Source organism: Anolis sagrei, chromosome Y (assembly GCF_037176765.1).
Source record: "Anolis sagrei isolate rAnoSag1 chromosome Y, rAnoSag1.mat, whole genome shotgun sequence".
Lineage (NCBI taxonomy): Eukaryota > Metazoa > Chordata > Lepidosauria > Squamata > Dactyloidae > Anolis > Anolis sagrei.
In genome coordinates this window covers 81986884-82008806 of record NC_090035.1, presented here as the reverse complement: position 1 = coordinate 82008806, position 21923 = coordinate 81986884, and the positions used below count along the sequence as shown (strand labels likewise).

Below are 21923 nucleotides of genomic sequence, written 5' to 3'. Positions count from 1 at the left end.
CCGGAATCGGTACAGTTGTGATAAATTTGAGAAAACACAAAGTAGTGGTGACCCCCAAACATAATATTATTTTGTTGCTACTTCATAACTGTCATTTTGCTACTGTCGTGAATCAAAATGTAACTATCTAATCTGCAGGATGTATTTTCCTTCACTGGACCAAATTTGGCACAAATACTATCCAATACTCCCAAATTTGAATACTGGTAGGGTTGGAGGGGGATTGATTTTGTCATTTGGGAGTTGTAGTTGCTGGAATTTATAGTTCACCAACGATCAAAGAGCATTCTGAGCTCCACCAACGATGGAATTGAACCAAACTTGGCACACAGAACTCCATGACCAACAGAAAATACTGGAATGGTTTGGTGGACATTGATCTTGAGTTTTGAAGTTGTAGTTCACCTACATCCAGAGAGCACTGTGGACACAAACAGTGATGGATCTGGACCAAACTTGGCACGAATACTCAATATGCCCAAATGTGAATATTGATGGAGCTTGGAGAGATAGACCTTGACATTTGGGAGTTGTAGTTACTGGGATGTATAGTTAACCTACAATCGAAGAGCATTCTTAACCCCACCAATGACAGAATTGGGCCAAACTTTCCATACAGAACTCCCATGACCAAATGTGGAGTTTGGGGGAAATACCCCTTGACATTTGGGAGTTATAGTTGCCGGGATTTATAGTTGACCTACAATCAAAGAGCATTCTGAAGTCCACCAATGATGGAATTTAACCAATGTTGGCACACAGAACTCCCATGACCGACATCAAATACTGGAAGGGTTTGGTGGGCATTGACCTTGAGTTTGGGAGTTGTAGTTCACCTACATCCAGAGATCACGGTGGACTCAAACAATGGTGGATCAGGACCAAACTTGGCACAAATACTCAATATGCCCAAATGTGAGCACTGATGGAGTTTTTGGGGAAATAGACCTTGACATTTGGGAGTTATAGTTACTGGGATTTATAGTTCACCTACAATCAAAGAGCATTCTGAAGTCCACCAATGATGGAATTGAACCAAAGTTGGCACACAGAACCCCCATGACCAACAGCAAATACTGGAAGTGTTTGGTGGGCATTAACCTTGAGTTTGGGAGTTGTAGTTCACCTATATCCAGAGAGCCCTGTGGACTCAAATAATGATGGATCTGGACCAAACTTGGCACGAATGCTTAATATGCCGAAATGTGAACACTGGTGGAGTTTGGGGAAAACAAAGCTTGACATTTGGAAGTTGTAGTTGCTGGGATTTATAGTTCACCTACAATCAAAGAGCATTCTGAACCCCACCAATGACAGAATTGGGCCAAACTTCTCACACAGAACCCTCATGCCCAACAGAAACTAATGTCTGTTCTGATGGTGTTTGGTGACCCCTCTGACACCCCCTCATGCCCCCCCCCCCCAGGTTGAGAAATGCTGTTCTAGTCCAATCCTAACAAAATAATATATTTCCGCAAAAAAAAAGGAGCTGGGCTTGCAAAGGCTTGGCCACATCCTGAATCAGATATGATATTGAACTCTATTCCCCTCTCAGGCTAAGGTCCCAACGAGTCCAGACCAATGGAGGAAATGACTTTCGCCCCAAAGAATGCTTGGAGGGTGAGGCGGCCTCTTTCAAACGCATTGCCCGCCATGGAGGAATGCAACCCAACCTGCTTCTGCTTCACAGGACTGCATTGCGGTACGATGCGCACAACTATTTTGGGCCCTCGAGCTTCGAAAGGCATTTCATATCAAAGGACTCTCTATGGCAGTGTTTCTCAACCTGGGGGTTGAGACCCCGGGGGGGGGGGGTCATGAAGGGGTGTCAGAGGGGTCACCAAAGACCATCAGAAAACACAGTATTTTCTGTTCGTCATTTGGGTGCTGTGTGGGAAGCTTGGCCCAATTCTATCATTGGTGGGGTTCAGAACACTCCTTGATTGTAGGTGAACTATAAATCCCAGCAAGTACAATTCCCAAATATCAAGGTCTGTTTCCCCCAAATTCCCCCAGTGTTCATATTTGGGCATATTGCATATCTGTGCCAAGTTTGGTCCAGATCCATCACTGTTTGAGCCCACAGTGCTCTCTGGTTGTAGGTGAACTACAAATCCCAAATGTCAAGGCCTATTTTCCCCAAACTCACCCAGTGTTCACATTTGGGCATATTGCATATCTGTGCCAAGTTTGGTCCAGATCCATCACTGTTTGAGACCACAGTGCTCTCTGGTTGTAGGTGAACTACAATTCCCAAACTCAAGGCCAATGCCCACCAAACCCTTCCAGTATTTTCTGTGGAACATGGGAGAACTGTGTGCCAAGTTTGGTTCAATTCCATTGTTGGTGGGGTTCAGAATGCCCTCTGATTGTAGGTGAACTATAAATCCCAGCAAGTACAACTCCCAAATATCAAGGTCTGTTTTCCCCAAACTCCCCCAGTGTTCATATTTCGGCATATTGCATATCTGTGCCAAGTTTGGTCCAGATCCATCACTGTTTGAGCCCACAGTGCTCTCTGGTTGTAGGTGAACTACAATTCCCAAACTCAAGGTCAATGCAAACCAAACCCTTCCAGTATTTTCTGTTGGTCATGGGAGAACTGTGTGCCAAGTTTGGTTCAATTCCATTGTTGGTGGGGTTCAGAATGCCCTCTGATTGTAGGTGAACTATAAATCCCAGCAACTACACCTCCCAAATGACAAAATCAATCCCCCTCCAACCCTACGAGTATTCAAATGTGGGCGTATTGGGTAGTATTTGTGCCAAATTTGGTCAAGGTCTGTTTCCCCCAAACTCCCCCAGTGTTCATATTTCGGCATATTGAGTATTAGTGCCAAGTTTGGTCCAGATCCATCATTGTTTGAGCCCACAGTTCTCTCTGGATGTAGGTGAACTACAACTCCCAAATGTCAAGGCCTATTTTCCCCAAACTCCACCAGTATTCATATTTGGGCATATGGAATATCTGTGCCAAGTTTGGTCCTGATCCACCATTGTTTGATTCTACATTGCTCTCTGGTTGTAGGTGAACTACAACTCCCACACTCAAGGGCAACGCTAAAACAGTGGATGTGGCTCTTAATGAGACATGCCGCATTATCACAGGGTGTCTGCGCCTGACACCACTGGAGAAATTATATGGTTTATATTGGACCACCTGACATCCGCCGGGAAGTAGCAGCCAATAGTGAAAGGACTAAGGCAGAGACATCTCCAGCTCATCCCTTGTTTGGGTATCAGCCAGCACGTCAACGACTTAAATCTAGGAATAGTTTTCTAAGATCGACAGAGACACTCGCTGGAACACCCCAGCAAGCGAGAGTCCAAAAGTGGCAGGCTCAAACCCAGAACCTGATACTGATATCGAGCTCTTTTGGGGGGTTCTCCCAGCGAGGGGAGGCCCAAAGGACCGCAAATGGGGTCCTGACCTTGGCGAGCGACCAGCGGAGGCCAATTCAAAAAAGGACGCAAAAACGTTGAAAATCAATCTCACCAAGGCTGAAGAGGAGATCTGCGACCGAAGCGTTTATTTTGCGATTCAGCTGAAAAGGATGCGTTACAGGGATGAATCCTCAAGTAAGCATACAGAACAGTGAATTTCAGGCATATTTATACAGGCAAAACAAAGAAATCCCGGTTTGAATCCCCCGCCCGCCTTCTGTCAGTTCCCTCTGTCCTGATTGGCCGGCTCCGGAACAGCTGGGAGGAGGCTTGGCCGCTGGTCCCACCCTCCCTCCAATCGCCGGCCGCTGTTGCCTCCCGAGGACCAATCAGAGCCCTCGGAGCGCCTCCAGAGATTGTCCAATCAGCGGCCAGGAGGCGGGCTCTGGTTTGACAGCGCAGAGGGGCGGAATGCCTGGGAGGCGTCTGCCAGCTGATGGAACACCTTTTGTCTTTTCACGGCAGGGAGGCGGATGGGGAGAACAAGGGATTTCCGGGGTCTTGATAAAAGATGTGTATGAGCAAAAGGGGTGGCTATGGATGGTGTCTGGATCTCAACCCTGCAGGCGAAGGGGTCCTTTGTCACAGGGGAGCGTGCACAAACACCATGATTGATCTAATCAGTTGGTTTTTCCGGGCTTTTGGCTGACAAAATCTCTGGCTTTGTTCGTCTGACTCTGAAAACAAAGCCATGGAATTTGCCAGTATTTGTCCATGCAAATGTCAATATGAATGGAGTTTCTTCCAAGGAAATTGGATTTCCTTAACTGTAATCCCCAGGTCACATATTCTTTTATAGGGTAAAGTTCAAGGGGGGGAAGGCAAGGAAAGGGGTGAGGGTACATCTCATTTCATTTCATTACATTCCATTTCATATACTTCATATATATTCTTCACAGTCTTTCATAACTCATAGATTTCATAGGAAAGATCCCCATCCCAGTAAAGTTTATTAGAAAATCCACAGCAATTAATAAAGGCAATCAGCAGAGTTCCTAAAGTATGATCCTTTGCAACAAGGGCATGCACCCACAGGCGGGGGCCATGCTTCCCAAGCGGCTTGGTTTGGAGTTCATGGAGGAAGTCCGTGACGCTATGGCCCCAAGTCAATCAGAGAAGGCAGAGAGGTCCGCAAAGAATCTGCAAGTAGTGGAAGGTGGAGCAGAGTCCCTCAGTGAACCGCAGCTCCCAGTCAAGACCCGGGAGCCATCTGGCCCTCTCCCCGGGGCCGCCACAGTCGACCGCTGCAAGTCCCAGGCGGCTTGGATCCACGTAGAGCGAGGGCTGCCGCCAAGAAGCGGGGAGTCCCAGTTTGACAATCAGCTGTTTCTCTGCAAAACAGAAGTTCTAAAAACAAAACTAATTTCTTCCCGGGAGGAGCAGCCCAAACCAGAGGAACTGAGGTGGCAGATAGACTTAGAATTAATCATAGAATAAGCCAAAATTGGAACGGCGGCGATCCGCCATGTTAAATGATTTAGTGGATAGCGGGGTCCGTAATGGCGGTTTCCTTATCCGCGTTTTGGTCGAACGCAGATTCGGGGTCCGGGGGCCACCTGGAGCCCCCCCCCCCCCCCCCCCCCCCCCCCCCCCGCGGGCTCACGGGGTTTATGGAAGCGTTCATGGAGTGTTGAGCCAGGAAGGGATACAAAAGTAGCATGCGAAAAGATAAAAAGTTTCAAGTTTCAAGTGGTTTATTTGGGAGTGATACAAAGTAAGGGAGGGGGAAAGTTAGCTGAGGTTTGCAGGCGTTCCTGGCCTTGGAGCTGGCAGCTGAGGCACATTTCATCTGCTGGCCTCAAAGTTCGGCCCAGGAACTGCGGAACTCCCTGCTGCAGTTCAAACTAAAGTAAAGGCTGGGCTACCGGCAGCGCCAGCTGTCAATACCAAATGAGAGACTCCCCCCTGGGCACACAGAAGACTGGGCGACTTGGAAGGCGCTGAACAGACTGCGCTCTGGCACCACGAGATGCAGAGCCAACCTTCAGAAATGGGGCCACACAGTGGAGTCCACGACATGCGAGTGCGGAGAAGAGCAAACCACTGACCACCTGCTGCAATGCAACCTGAGCCCTGCCACATGATGCACAAGGGAGGACCTTCTTGCAGCAACACCAGAGGCACTCCAAGTGGCCAGAGACTGGTCAAAGGACATCTAATCAACTACCAAACTCACAAATTTTGTATTTTGTCTGTTTGTTTGTTTTGTTCTGTTAGAAATGTAATACAATGGTCTGGTTGCCCTGACACGATAGATAAATAAATAAATTGTGTAGAGAAGCCAATGGAGCAAGACCGCATTTGACCCATGTTAATTTTAATATTTGTATATATGTGGACTGGACTGACCTTGAAGGAGCTGGGGGTGGTGACGGCCGACAGGGAGCTCTGTCGTGGGCTGGTCCATGAGGTCACGAAGAGTCGGAGACGACTGAACGAATGAGCAACAACATATATGTGTTTTATCCTGTATAATTCTGCTATGTAAATCGCCTGGAGCATCTCGGATGGAGGGCGATTAATAAGTAATTAAAGATGATGATGATGATGATGATGATGATGATGATCTGTCAGGGGTGATTTGAATGCAATATTCCTGCTTCTTGGCAGAATGGGGTTGGACTGGATGGCCCATGAGGTCTCTTCTAACTCTTTGATTCCATGATTCTATGACTTCCTGGGGGAGGACCTTGGGAAACTATAACTCCCATTACCTTGGGAAACTATAACTCCCAGGACCTTGGGAAACTATAACTCCAAGGACCTTGGGAAACTATAACTCCAAGGACCTTGGGAAACTATAACCCCCATTACCTTGGGAAACTATAACTCCCATTACCTTGGGAAACTATAACCCCCAGGACCTTGGGAAACTATAACTCCCAGGACCTTGGGAAACTATAACTCCCAGGACCTTGGGAAACTATAACTCCCAGGACCTTGGGAAACTATAACCCCCATTACCTTGGGAAACTATAACTCCCCTTACCTTGGGAAACTATAACTCCAAGGACCTTGGGAAACTATAACTCCCAGGACCTTGGGAAGCTATAACTCCCAGGATTCCATCGCAATGAACCGTGGCAGTGAAAGTGGTGCCAAAAACACGGATTAATTCCATAGTCTCATGCGAAAGGACTGTTACGCCTTTCTGGGCAAAGGACCTTGAGAAACTACAACTCTCAGGATTCCATTGCATTGAGCCCTGGCAGTTCAAGAGCATTAATTCCATTGTGTAGATAAGTCAATGGAGCAAGACCGCCCCCTGGTGGCCAATTGGAAGAATGGCAAGGATTGCAACTTGCCAGGTAGGAATCATAGAATCAAAGAGTTGGAAGAGACCTCCTGGGCCATCATCCAGTCCAACCCCATTCTGCCAAGAAGCAGGAATATTGCATTCAAAGCACCCCTGACAGATGGCCATCCAGCCTCTGTTTCAAAGCTTCCAAAGAAGGAGCCCCCACCACACGCCGGGGCAGAGAGTTCCACTGCTGAACGGCTCTCACAGTCAGGAAGTTCTTCCTCATCTTCAGATGGAATCTCCTCTCTTGTCGTTTGAAGCCATTGTTCCATTGCGTCCTAGTCTCCAAGGAAGCAGAAAACAAGCTTGCTCCCTCCTCCTCCCTGTGGCTTCCTCTCACATATTTATACATGGCTATCATATCTCCTCTCAGCCTTCTCTTCTTCAGGCTAAACATGCCCAGCTCCTTAAGCCGCTCCTCATAGGGCTTGTTCTCCAGACCCTTGATCATTTGAGTCACCCTCCTCTGGATACATTCCAGCTTGTCAATATCTCTCTTGAATTGTGGTGCCCAGAATTGGACACAATATTCCAGGTGTGGTCTAACCAAGGCAGAATAGAGCATGGGGAGCATGACTTCCTTAGATCTAGACACTATGCTCCTCTTGATGCAGGCCAAAATCCCATTGGCCTTTTTTGCCGCCGCATCACATTCCTGGCTCATGTTTAACTTGTTGTCCACGAGGACTCCAAGATCTTTTTCACACGTCCTGCTCTCGAGCCAGGCATTGTCCCCCATTCTGTCTCTTTGCATTTCGTTTTCCCTGCCAAAGTGGAGTATCTTGCATTTGTCACTGTTGAACTTCATTGTGCTAGTTTTGGCCCATCATCTCTCTCATCTGTCAAGATCGTTTTGAATTCTGCTCCTGTCCTCTGGAATATTGGCTCTCCCTCCCAATTTGGTGTCGTTGCAATAACTCCTGCTAAATAAAGTGCCTTCCTTCTTCTCCTTCTTCCTCCTTCCTGTTCTTTGAGGATCTCTTCACCCTTATTTTGGGCAATCAAGGTGAGCAAAGCAAGGCGGGGCTCCCAAGGTGAGATATACGTATATACTAGGCTTGGGTAACCACGGAAAAATTTGGTTCTAAACTCGTTTCGTTTTGTTTTTTTAAAGAATTCTGAAATTTTACTTTAAAAAATTTCGAAATTTACGAAATTTCATAAAATTACGAATTGATTCGTTAATGGCGGACGCAATTGCGCAATATGCTAAAAAACCCTCCAAATGGGACAGGGGGAACTTCTGAAGCTTCCCTCTCCCTCTGTTGTTGACTGTTGGTGTGATAAAACTAACAACAACTATATTATATTATATTATATTATATTATATTATATTATATTATTATAATATGATTATATTATATTGTTGTATATTATATTATATTATTGTATATTATATATAATATATTATTATATTATATATTATTATATTATATTATTATAATACTATTATATTATATTATTGTATATTATATTATATTACATATATTATATTATAATATACAATTATAATATATAATATAATAATATAATATACAATACTATAATGTAATAGTATTATAATAATGTAATATAATATAATATATAATGTATATTATATTATTATAATATTATTATATTATATTACATTATATTATAATATATTATAATATATTACATATATTATATTATAATATACAATTATAATATAATATACAATACTATAATATAATAGTATTATAATAATGTAATATAATATAATATGTAATGTATATTATATTATTATAATATTATTATATTATATTATATTATATTACATTTTATTATAATATAATATATTATATTATATTACATATATTATAATATACAATTATAATATAATATATAATATAATAATATAATATACAATACTATAATATAATAGTATTATAATAATGTAATATAATATAATATATAATGTATATTATATTATTGGAGCCCCCGGTGGCTCAGTGGGTTAAAGCACTGAGTTACTGAGCTTGTTGATCGAAAGGTCGCAGGTTCGATTCCAGGGAGCGGCGTGAGCTTCCGCTGTCAGCCCTAGCTTCTGCCAACCTAGCAGTTCGAAAACATGCAAATGTGAGTAGATCCATAGGTACCGCTCCGGCGGGAAGGTAACGGCGCTCCATGCAGTCATGCCGGCCACATGACCTTGGAGGTGTCTACGGACAACACTAGCTCTTCGGCTTAGAAATGGAGATGAGCCCCACACCCCCGAGTCAGACATGACTGGACTTAATGTCAGGGGACTACCTTTACCTTTACCTTTTTATATTATATTATTATTATATTATTATATTATATTATATTATTATATTATAATTGTATATTATAAAATATAATTACAAAATTACGAAAATAATTACGAAAATTGGAAAAACTGTTTCGATTCTTAATTACTCCTCACACTATTCCTGCATGGCTCGATATTGGATTGTAAGCTAATTTAAATACGAATTAATAACGAATTACGAAATTAACGAACTGGATCGCCCAAGCCTAGTATATACACATGCACACATATAGACATAGGGTTCAACCTGCAGCAACCAGACAAACAGGTCCAAAGAGTCACCGTTTCCCATTTCCAGCCTTTCCCCAAAAGCACCAGTCATCCCCCCAAAGCCATGCAAGGCAGGGGATCCCCAAACTCCAGGGTGAACCCTGGCTTTGCATGTATTGCCCTTCCTTCTTGGTACGCAGCTCTTCCAGACACGTGATTGAAAATCCGCACCTAGAGTAATAAAAACTATCATAAAACTCTATTTATATATTCCGCCCTATCCTCCCTGAGGGGCCTTTTTTGCAGCTGAACTTCCCGGTTCCAGAATGTGGCCAGGCTGGGCGAGAAACAATGGCCGCGGCAGGAAGTCACGCCCCTGACCCAGTGAGGACTACCAAAAGCCAAATAGGACTATCACTATTCCCTCCATATAGGAATAATAATAGTAATAATCTATATAAATAAAAATGTAATGTTTGTTTGTGGGAAGCCAAAAAAAGAAAGAAAATACATTACAGTGTTCATGCTTATCTTCTGACCTAATTGGATTTATCTATTCCTTTAAAGTGCTTTTTTACTTAGATGCTTTTTACTTATCTATATAAATAAAAAGGTAATGTTCATTTGTGGGATTACCAGAAGTCAAAAACCACTGGGCGAATTGACACCACATTTGGACACAAGACACCTCTCAGGCCAACAAGTGACCATCACTCAGAAAAACACACAAAAACCAGCAGAATGGACTTTAACCCCCCCCCATATATACATATACATTCGTATACATACAGACAGACACACACATATATACACAAGCACACGCAAATATACACACATATACACACCTACATATACACCTACACACATATACACATATATACACACATATATGCATATACACAAGCACACACATATACACAATATGTTGTTGTTCATTCGTTCAGTCGTCTCCGACTCTTTGTGACCTCATGGACCAGACCACGCCAGAGCTCCCTGTCGGCCGTCACCACCCCCAGCTCCTTCAAGGTCAGTCCAGTCACTTCAAGGATGCCATCCATCCACCTTGCCCTTGGTCGGCCCCTCTTCCTTTTGCCTTCCATTCTCCCCAGCATCATTGTCTTCTCTAAGCTTTCCTTTCTACTCATGATGTGGCCAAAGGACTTCAACTTTGCCTCTAGTCTCCTTCCCTCCAATGAGCAGCCGGGCTTTCTTTCCTGGAGGATGGACTCGTTGGATCTTCTCGCAGTATACACAATATACATATACACATATAAACACAAATACACAATTTTCTTTTGTCTGTCAGGAGCGACTTGAGAAACTGCAAGTCGCTTCTGGTGTGAGAGAATTGGCCGTCTGCAAGGACATTGCCCAGGGGATGCCCGGATGAATTGATGTTTTTATCATCCTTTGTGGGAGGCTTCTCTCATGTCCCTGCATGAGGAGCTGGAGCTAATAGAGGGAGCTCATCCGCCTCTCCCCGGATTTGAACCTGCGACCTATCGGTCTTCAGTCCTGCCGGCACAGGGGTTTAACCCACTGTGTCACCGGGGGCTCCATACACAATACACAAATATATACACATGTATACACATATGTATACACACACACATATATGCAAGCACACACAAATATACACATACAGTATACACACATACATATACTACACACATGTATGAATATACACAAGCACACACATATACATATACACTAAGGCTGGGTAACAACGGAAAAAATGTTTCTAAACTCGTTTCGTTTTTAGGGGGTCCATTGCGTTTCGTTTTTTAAAAGAATTCCGAATTTTTCTTTAAAAAATTTCGTTATTTACGAAATTTCGTAAATTTCGAATTGATTCGTTAATGGCGGACGCGATTGCGTAATACGCTAAAAAACCTCCAAATGGGACGGGGGGAACTTCTGAAGCTTCCCTCTCCCTCTGTTGTTGACTGTTGGTGTGATAAAACACACAACAACTATAAAACTTGCACCAGACATGCGGAAATAATAACGAAACGATTTCGAACCAATTACGAAACAATTACGAAATAAATTGAGAAATTCGTTTCGATTTTTAGTTGCTCCTGCATGGCTCAATATCGGATCGTAAGCTAATTTAAATATGAATCAATAACGAATTGCGAAATTAACGAACGAAACCCAGCCCAGCCCTAATACACACATATAAACACAAATACACAAATACAGGGTTAGTCAAAATGCATAGGCCAAACATACATACAATTGTATGTATGTTTGGCCTATGCATTTTGACTAACCCTGTATATACACATATATACACATATGTATACACACATATATACGCAAGCACACACAAATACACACATACAGTATACAACGCTCTCTACGTGGGGTTGCCTTTGAAGACGGCTCGGAAGCTCCAACTAGTCCAACGCTCGGCAGCCATGATTTTAACAGGAGCGGAGCGCAGGGAGCATACAACCCCCCTGTTGCGCCAACTCCACTGGCTACCAATCTGCTACCGGGCTGAATTCAAAGTGCTGGCGTTGGCCTTTAAAGCCCTAAACGGTTCCGGCCTTAGCTACCTATCCGACCGCATCTCTGCCTATGAACCCACCAGGACTTTGAGATCTTCCGGGGAGACCCTGCTCTCGATCCCGCCTGCTTCTCAAGCTCGGCTGGCGGGGACGAGAGATAGGGCCTTCTCGGTGGTGGCTCCTCGGCTGTGGAACGCCCTTCCTACGGACATTAGACCAGCACCATCTCTAATGGTATTCCACAGGAAAGTGAAGACCTGGCTGTTTGAGCAGGCGTTCGAATAGTCAGTGCAATGATTGGTTAATGAACACTGGAATGGAACAATGGATGACGAATCTGGAACATGTTTTTGATGACGAGACGACAGTGAATGGGTATTGTAGTAACTGTTTATTAATTGTGTAATGTGTTAGGTTGTTAACTCTATACTGTAGCACTGAATTTTTGCTGTTCGTATTTGTTGTGAACCACTGTGAGTCGCCTTTGGGCTGAGAACGGCAGTATAGAAGTAAGGTAAATAAATAATAATAATAATAATAATAATAATAATAATAATAATAATAATAATACACACATACATATACTACACACATATATACACACATATTTATTTATTTACTTTGCTTCTATCCCGCTGTATCTCAAGCCCGAAGGCGACTCACAGCAGTTCACAAACAGTAAAAACAGTAGAAACAGCAGTGGTTCCATACAACATATAACAATTGACTTAACACATTATCCATAACTTACCAATAAGCAATTACAATGCACAATTATTACAAAAAACAACCGTACCCAATCTTCTCATCATCCAAGCGTAGTCCAGGTTCGTCGTCCATTGTTCCATTCCTATGTTCCATTACCAGATTGCACTAAATTACTCAAACGCCTGCACAAACATCCAGGTCTTCACCTTTTTGCGGAATACCATTAGAGATGGTGCTAGTCTAATGTCCGTAGGAAGGGCGTTCCACAGCCGAGGAGCCACCACCGAGAAGGCCCTATCTCTCGTCCCCGCCAGCCGAGCTTGAGAAGCAGGCGGGATCGAGAGCAGGGTCTCCCCGGAAGATCTCATATGGGTTGTGTATATATGTGCTGGAGCTCAAGAGAACACTGGATGCTAAGGTTTGGTGTATGTGTATATGTATATATGTGTGTGTGTGTATATATATATATATGGGTTGTGTATATATGTGCTGGAGCTCAAGAGGACACTGGATGCTAAAGTTTGGTGTATACATATATACGGTTTGTGTATACATGTGTGTTCGTGTGTGTGTGTATTCATAGGCAGAGATGCGGTGATGTGGTCAGATAGGCAGAGATGCGGTGTGTGGGTTCATAGGCAGAGATGCGGTCAGATAGGTAGCTTGGGCCGGAACCGTTTAGGGCTTTAAAGGCCAACGCCAGCACTTTGAATTGAGCCCGGTAGCAGATCGGTAGCCAGTGGAGTTGGTGCAACAGGGGGGTTGTATGCTCCCTCCTGTTAAAATCATGGCTGCCGAGCGTTGGACTAGTTGAAGCTTCCGAGCCGTCTTCAAAGGCAACCCCACGTAGAGAGCGTTGCAGTAGTCTAAACGGGATGTAACCAGAGCGTGGACTATTGTGGCCAAGTCAGACTTCCCAAGGTACGGGCGCAGCTGGCGCACGAGCCTAAGCTGTGCAAATGCTCCCCTGGTCACCGCCGAAACCTGGGGTTCCAGGCTCAGCGATGAGTCCAGGGTCACACCCAAACTGCGAACCTGCATCTTCAGGGGGAGTGGAACCCCATCCAACACAGGCTGTCACCCTATGCATATACACAAGCAACACAACTGTTTGGTTCGCTCCTGACACAATAAATAAATTACAGTTGCAGAGCAGGAATGTGCAACTTTTGAAACTCGGCATGCCCCGTGCAGAGCCTCTTGCCTTGTGAATCAATTGCAGGAGGCAAGGAGCGATGCCCGTAGGCGAAAAGTAAGCCTATCTCTTGCAGGTAGCGGCCTGTCCTTGCCGAGCCGACTTGTTTGTGGCCAGGAGCCACTGCGGTGAGCCTCTCCGAGCCGCTTGCCGTTTCCTCTTCTCTGAGAGACGTCTCTCTTGCCTCCACCTTCCTCCTCCTCCTCCTCTTCTTTGGTGGCAAGCGTCCAGGTGCTCCTCCCAAGCCAGGCTGTGAACCTGGCAGCGGCCTCACCTGGGCTCTTCCAGCCTTGGGGGCCATGGCCTCTCACGCCGGTGCCCTCCGCTTCCCTCCCCGGTGGGCCTCGGCCCCTCGCTCCCTGGACAAAGCCCTCCAAGGCCTGGCCAAGCTCCAGCAGCTGCTGAGCCAGCCCCGCCTGGGCCTGCGGAACAGCCCGCCACACTTCCCACACCTGCTGCTCCAAGCCTCCCAGAGCCTCCAGCTGATCCAGGAACGGCACGGCAAGGAAGGCTTGGCACGGCTCCTGGAGGAAGGCCAAGGCTTCCCCGTCTTCCTGGCCAACCTGCAGGAAAAGGTCAAGCAGACCGTCCGGCTCTTCAAGGTGGAGAAGGAGGACGTCTTCAAGGAGGGTTCACCAGCCAGGTGAGAATCAGAGACTCATAGAGTTGGCTAGGGGCCATCGAGTCCAACCTTGTTAAGGTATGCAGGAAACTAAGGGAGAGTTTTTGCAAGGATCAGCAGCACCAAGTGTGAAAAAAGGAAGGGTCCACGTGCAGGCGTGTTGCCTGGGCTCATAGGTGCAAGGGGTTTCTCTTGCTGCAATCCAGGGTTGAGGAGGGGACTGGTTTTGTGATTTGGGAGATGTAGTGTAACTCAATGGGAAGTTGCCAATTATTTATTCCATATCCATTGCCAGATTTATTGCATATCCATTGCTGGCCCTCATTGGGTCCCATTTGCCGTCTTGATATGTTCCTAGTCCTCATTGTGTACTATTTACTGCCTTTCTGTGTTTCTAGTCCCCATTGTGTCCCATCTGCCACCTTGCCATGTTCCTAGTCCTCACTGTGTACTATTTGTTGCCTTTATGTATTTCTATTTTTTTGATGATGTTTTGATGATGATGATGTTTTTTGTTAATGCTGGATTGTGGATTTTATATTGTGTCTTGAATTTTGAACCTTGTTCCTTCTATGTTGTAAACCACTGTGAGTCGCCCCCGGGCTGAGAACAGCGGTATATAAGCAAAGTAAATAAATAAATAAATAAATAGTCCCCACTTGCCCCATTTGCCACCTTGCCATGTTCCTAGTCCTCATTGTGCCATATTTCCCACCTTGCCGTGTTCCTAGCCCTCATTGTGAGATGTGTGCCACCTTGCCATGTTCCTAGCCATCATTGTGCCATATTTACCACCTTGCCACGTTCCTAGTCCTCATTGTGAGACATTTACCATATTGCCATGTTCCTAGTCCTCATTGTGAACTATTTGCTGCCTTTCTGTATTTCTACTCCCCACTGTGACCCGCCGTTCTATGTTTTTAGTCCTCATTGTGCCATATTTACCACTTTGCCATGTTCCTAGTCCTCATTGTGACATTTGCCACCTTGCCATGTTCCTAGCCCTAATTGTGCCATATTTATCACCTTGCCATATTCCTAGTCCTCATTGTGAGATATTTACCACCTTGCCATGTTCCTAGCCCTCATTGTGAGATGTTTACCACCTTGTCATGTTCCTAGCCCTCATTGTGACATTTGCCACCGTGCCATATTCCTTGTCCTCATTGTGAGGCGTTTGCCACCTTGCCATGTTCCTAGTCCTCATTGTGAGTCGTTTGCCACCTTGCCATGTTCCTAGTCCTCATTGTGCCATATTTACCACCTTGCCATATTCCTAGTCCTCATTGTGAGACGTTTGCCACCTTGCCATGTTCCTACTCCTCATTGTGCCATATTTACTACCTTGCCATACTCCTAGTCCTCATTGTTAGACGATTGCCACCTTGCCATCTTCCTAGCCCTCATTGTGCCATATTTCCCACCTTGCCATGTTCTTAGTCCTCATTGTTAGACGTTTACTACCTTGCCATGTTTCTGTTTGCCAAATGGATGTGTTCATAGTCATTTTGCAATGTGACTTTCTCATCATTGAGTCTCAACCAATTCAACCTAGTTTGTGCCACAAAGACAAAGTTTCCAGAGTAGAACTCCTTTCAAAGTAAGGACCTCACAACTAAATAGGAAACAACACTTAAATCATAGAATCCTAGCATTGGAAAAGACCTTGTGGACCACCTAGTCTAGTGTCTAGATCCAGGGAAGTCATGCTCCCATGCTCTATTCTGCCTTGGTTAGACCACACCTGGAATATTGTGCCCAATTCTGGGCACCACAACTCAAGAGAGAGATTGACAAGCTGGAATGTGTCCAGAGAAAGAGGGCGACTAAAATGATCAAGGGTCTGGAAAACAAGCCCTATGAGAAGCGGCTAAAGGACCTGGGCATGTTTAGCCTGAAGAAGAGAAGACCGAGAGGAGACATGATAGCCATATGTAAATATGTGAAGGGATGTCATAGGGAGGAAGGAGCAAGCTTCCTTTCTGCTTCCCTGGAGACTAGAATGCAATGGAGCAATGGCTTCAAACTACAAGAGAGGAGATTCCATCTGAACATGAGGAAGAACTTCCTGACTGTGAGAGCCGTTCAGCAGTGGAACTCTCTGCCCCGGAGTGTAGTGGAGGCTCCTTCTTTGGAAGCTTTTAAACAGAGGCTGGATGGCCATCTGTCGGGAATGCTTTGAATGCAATTTTCCTGCTTCTTGGCCGAATGGGGTTGGACTGGATGATGTCCCAGGAGGTCTCTTCCAACTCTTTGATTCTAGGATTCTAAGATGCAGGCTAATCCCATTCAAACCAGGAACATTTTTCAAGTTTTGTTACAGAGTGTTATTTAATTCTGTATCCATTGCCAGATACAAAGAATACTGAATTGGAGGAAAAGAAGGAACGAACCCAGTTGGAAGCATCACATTGTTGATTCATTAAAAATAATCAGGAAGAAGAGGGTAATGAGCACAGGTGGAAGCTGCCAACTATTGATCCCTTATCCATGTCATATCACAACAATATTGAATGGAGAAAAGGAGTGTCATCACTTCAGCCGACTCCAAACAATATCTTCTCTCCAGCTTGGTAAGCATTCTTTCGTTGGATCGGGCTTCCTATGCTCGCCAAGTGTCTGGATCCACAGTTGCCTGGGCACCAGGGATCTGGCTCTTGGTCCCGGGTTCTGGCTATCCGTGGCACAGATCTCACTATCCGCGGCACGCATCTCTGTCGGGGGTGCTTTGAATGCAATTTTCCTGCTTCTTGGCAGAATGAAGTTGGACTGGATGGCCCACCAGGTCTCTTCCAACTCTTCCAACAGCCCGCATCTCACTATCCACGGCACACATCTCACTATCCACAGCATGGGTCTTACTATCCGCAACATGGATCTCACTATCTGTGGCAATCATCTCACTATCCATGGCACTCATCTCACTATCCTTGGCAAGCATCTCACTATCCACCGCACGGATCTCACTATCCGTGGCACGGGTCTCACTATCCGCTGCACAGACCTCACTATCTGCGACACGGGCCTCACTATCAGCGGTGGAGGTCTCACTCTCCGCTGCACGGATCTCACTATCTGTGGCACGGGTCTCACTATCCTCGGCACAAGCCTCACTATCCGTGGCATGGGCCTCACTATCCACGACACAGGTCTCACTATCCGCTGCACGGGCCTCACTATCCATGACGTGGGCCTCACTATGCATAGCACAGGTCTCACTATCCACGGCATGGGTCTCACTATTCGCGACACAGGTCTCACTATCCGCAGCACGGGTCTCACTCTCCGTGGCACGGACTTCACTATCCGCTGCATGGGCCTCACTATCCACGACGTGGGCCTCACTATCCATGGCACGGATCTCACCATGCATAGCACGGGTCTCACTATCCGCAGTACAGGTCTCACTGTTCGCAGCACGGGTCTCACTATCCGCAGCACTGGTCTCACTCTCAGCGGCATGGGCCTCACTATTCGCTGCACGGGTCTCACTATCCGCGGTATAGACCTCACTATCCGCGGCACAGGTCTCACTATCTGTGGCATGGATCTCATTATCCGCACCCATTCCAAATTGCTTGATTTCAGGGCAACCTAACCAAATGAAAGCTGCAAATTATTTATTCCTTATCTGTTCCAGATACAAATAATACTGAATTGGGGAAAGAGTGAACTAATGCAAATGGAAGATGCCTGTTGTTATTGTTGTTGTTTGTATTCATACCTGACTTTTTTCTCTCCCAAAATAGCTAGCATTCAAAACCATAACAATATATGAATTAAAACCAAATGCATGAAAGCTTTTGAGATAGGATTAGACCCAGAAATATTCAAAACACATAGTTAAAATAAAGAAAACAATAAAATAAATCTATTCAAGTACACAGAAACATAACCGTGCCAGATACAAATAATAGTGAATTGAGGTAAATGGAGGCCGCAACATTTTTGTTTCCTCCTTTACTGTCATTTCCTGCAAAATGGGTCTCTTTCTATCTTTAATACCATGCTAATAGAAAAATGCACCTGTTAGATTTGCAGCCATTACATACCAACCAGATGCTTTATTTATTTCCTATCCCTTCCTTCCTTCCTTCTCTTTCCTTCCTTCCTTCCTTCCTTCCTTCCTTCCTTCCTTCCTTTCTTCCTTCCTTCCCTTCCTTCCTTCCTTCCTTCTCTTTCTCTCCTTCCTTCTCTTTCTCTCCTTCCTTCCTTCCTTCCTTCCTTCCTTCCTTCTCTTTCCTTCCTTCCTTCCTTCCTTCCTTCCTTCTCTTTCTCTCCTTCCTTCCTTCCTTCCTTCCTTCCTTCCTTCCTTCCTTCCTTCTCCTTCCTTCCTTCCTTCCTTCCTTCCTTCCTTCCTTCTCCTTCCTTCCTTCCTTCCTTCCTTTCTTTCCTTCCTTCCTTCTCTTTCCTTCCTTCCTTCCTTCCTTCCTTCCTTCCTTCCTTCCTTCCTTCCTTCTCTTTCCTTCCTTCCTTCCTTCCTTCCTTCCTTCCTTTTCTTTCCTTCCTTCCTTCCTTCCTTTCCTTCCTTCCTTCCTTCCTTCCTTCCTTCCTTCCTTCTCCTTCCTTCCTTCCTTCCTTCCTTCCTTCCTTCTCCTTCCTTCCTTCCTTCCTTCCTTCCTTCCTTCCTTTCTTTCCTTCCTTCCTTTCTTCCTTCCTTCTCTTTCCTTCCTTCCTTCCTTCCTTCCTTCTCTTTCCTTCCTTCCTTCCTTCCTTCCTTTTCTTTCCTTCCTTCCTTCCTTCCTTTCCTTCCTTCCTTCCTTCCTTCCTTCCTTCCTTCCTTCCTTCCTTCTCCTTCCTTCCTTCCTTCCTTCTCCTTCCTTCCTTCCTTCCTTCCTTCCTTCCTTCCTTCCTTCCTTCCTTCCTTTCTTTCTTTCCTTCCTTCCTTCCTTCTCCTTCCTTCCTTCCTTCCTTCCTTCCTTCCTTCCTTCCTTCCTTCCTTCCTTCTCTTTCCTTCCTTCCTTCCTTCCTTCCTTCCTTCCTTCCTTCTCTTTCCTTCCTTCCTTCCTTCCTTCCTTCCTTCCTTCCTTCCTTCCTTCCTTCTCTTTCCTTCCTTCCTTCCTTCCTTCCTTCCTTCCTCCCTCCCTCCCTCCCTCCCTCCCTCCCTTCCTTCTCCTTCCTTCCTTCCTTCCTTCCTTCCTTCCTTCCTTCCTTCCTTCCTTCCTTCCTTCCTTCCTTCCTTCTCAAAGTGAAAAGCAAACAAACACTCCACCAATCCTTTCTTCGTCTCTGGAGCCAATCCTTTCTACTATTCTCCTGCCAGACACCAGGAAATACCTGCGGGGAAACATTTCCCTCAAGCCGTCACCCAAGTTTATGGGTGGGGAAACTGGTTTGAAAGCATGACTGATACGGGCTCGCAAAAGGTATGAGGGTTGAATGAAAAGTAATGCCTCCACCTTTGTAACTCCTGAACAGATTATTATTATTATTTATTTATTATTTCAAAGTTTCACATACCGAGCTTCTCACCTCATAAGAGGGACTCAGCCCGGTTTCCAACCCTAAAAACACATACAATCGGTAAAATATCAAAATACACATTACAATAAAACATTTAAAAAGCACATATATTTAAAACTACAGTGGTCAGTCGTCATACTAAAATCGAATATACACCGTCGTCCATCCAGATCATTGTCTCATTCTTCGAAAGCCTGTCTCCATAACCACGACTTCACCTGTTTCCTGAATGTCAGGATTGTTGGGGCGGTTCTAACCTCTGGCGGGAGAGGGTTCCAGAGTCGCGGGGCCACCACTGAGAAGGCCCTGTCCCTCGTCCCCACCAGCCGTGCTTGTGAGACCAGTGGGACCGAGAGCAGGGCCCCTCCAGACGATCTTAGTAATCTTGATGGTTCGTAGGGGAGAATACATTCGGAGAGGTAAACCGGGCCAGAGTCGTTTAGGCCTTTGTAGGTTAACAGCCGCACTGTGCTCGGAAGCTAATTGGCAGCCAGTGGAGCTGGTGTAACAGTGGAGTGGTGTGCTCCCTGTACCCAGCACCCGTTAGTAATCTGGCAGATGGCAGTACTGGTCTGCGGCAGGTACTGGCTTGTTCAGTAGACTCTCCTCTACAGTTCCATTTTGGTGGGAAGCCTTTGCATTGAACGGTTGTGTTGTTAAAGTGCCAAGTATGTAAGCCTGTGCAGGGTACACATATACACACAAATACACAAATATATACACACATATATACACACACATATACACCCACACACCTTGGGTGTATATATGTGTGTATATATTTGTGTATTTGTGTGTATATGTGTACATGCATATTGTGTATATGTATATATGTCTATATGCATATTTGTGTGTATATATGTGTGTATGTATATATGTACATGTATGTGCATGTGTATATGAGAGCCGTTCAGCAGTGGAACTCTCTGCCCCGGAGTGTGGTGGAGGCTCCTTCTTTGGAAGCTTTTAAGCAGAGGCTGGATGGCCATCTGTCAGGGGTGATTTGAATGCAATTTTCCTGCTTCTTGGCAGAATGGGGTTGGACTGGATGGCCCATGAGGTCTCTCCCAACTCTTGGATTCTATGATTCTATATGTATGTATATATACGTATATATAAGTATGTGTGTATGTATATGTATGGGTCTATATGTGCATATTTGTGTGTATTTGTATATATACATGTGTGTGTATGAATGTGTGCATGTGTATATGTATATGAGTGTAGTATATGTATATATGGTGTTTTTGGGGTTTTTAAAGTCTGGGGTTTTGTGTGTGTGTGTGTATGTGAATGCATGTGTTTATGGGTGATGGACACTCGTTGGACTGTTAGGTGTATTGTGTTGAAATTTGGTATCGATTCGTCTAGTGGTTTTTGAGTTATGTTAATCCCACAAACTAACATTACATTTTTATTTATAGAAATGCTATGGGATTCTGAGAGCTGTAGTTTGCCAAGGCCTTGCAAAACTGTGACTCCCAGATTCCCTAGCATTGAACCAGAATGGTTCAAAGTGGTCCCAAACTGCATTAATTCCACACTGTAGATGCATCTTTGCTGCAATTCGAGACACAAAAAATGCATATTTGGAAAGCAAGACCTTCCCTTTTGCTATCCTTTTTCCCAGCTACATTTTCTGTCCTTAAAACCCTGCCCATCCCATATGTGTCTGTGTATATATGCATGCACACAAATGCACACCACTTGCGTGCAAACTTTGCTTGCTCGTTGGCTGGACTTTGAGCCGCTTTTATCAGTTGCCGGGGAACAAAGACCTCTCTGCTCCGGACTCTTTAAGATCTGAGACCAAAACATGGCTATGGGTCACGGGAGTGTTTGTGTCCACAAGAGAGAAGCCGTTCTTAAAACAGAGAGTTTGCTAAGGGATTCCTGGGAATTGCAGTTTTACAAGGTCTTTCTCCTTCTCTGCCTGACCAAACTACAAGTCCCAAATCTTCCCTTGGCCAAAATATCACAACCACATTTTTAAAATAAATTCTAAATGTTCAGCTCTGCTTGTTGTAGAGCAATTTAGAATGGCTGTGGATTAGGCCCAAGCCCTTGTGGGTTTCCTGGTGAGAAAAGAGAAGCCAGTATTGCAAAATAAATCTCACCAAGTTGAAGCAGAAGCCACCGAGATGATTTATTAG

The 21923-nt window shown here is 45.0% G+C and overlaps 1 protein-coding gene across 1 annotated transcript in view; it reads left to right on the top strand.

Annotated features, from left to right (window-relative positions):
- The first annotated feature begins 13814 nt into the window (after positions 1–13814).
- The window catches only part of LOC137095061 (E3 ubiquitin-protein ligase CBL-like), a 31120-nt gene continuing 23011 nt past the window's right edge, over positions 13815–21923 (top strand). The window contains exon 1 of the mRNA XM_067461263.1: positions 13815–14328. Within this exon, the coding sequence (XP_067317364.1) occupies positions 13985–14328 (344 nt within the window). The 5' untranslated portion in view covers positions 13815–13984. The remainder of the gene's footprint in view (positions 14329–21923) is intronic.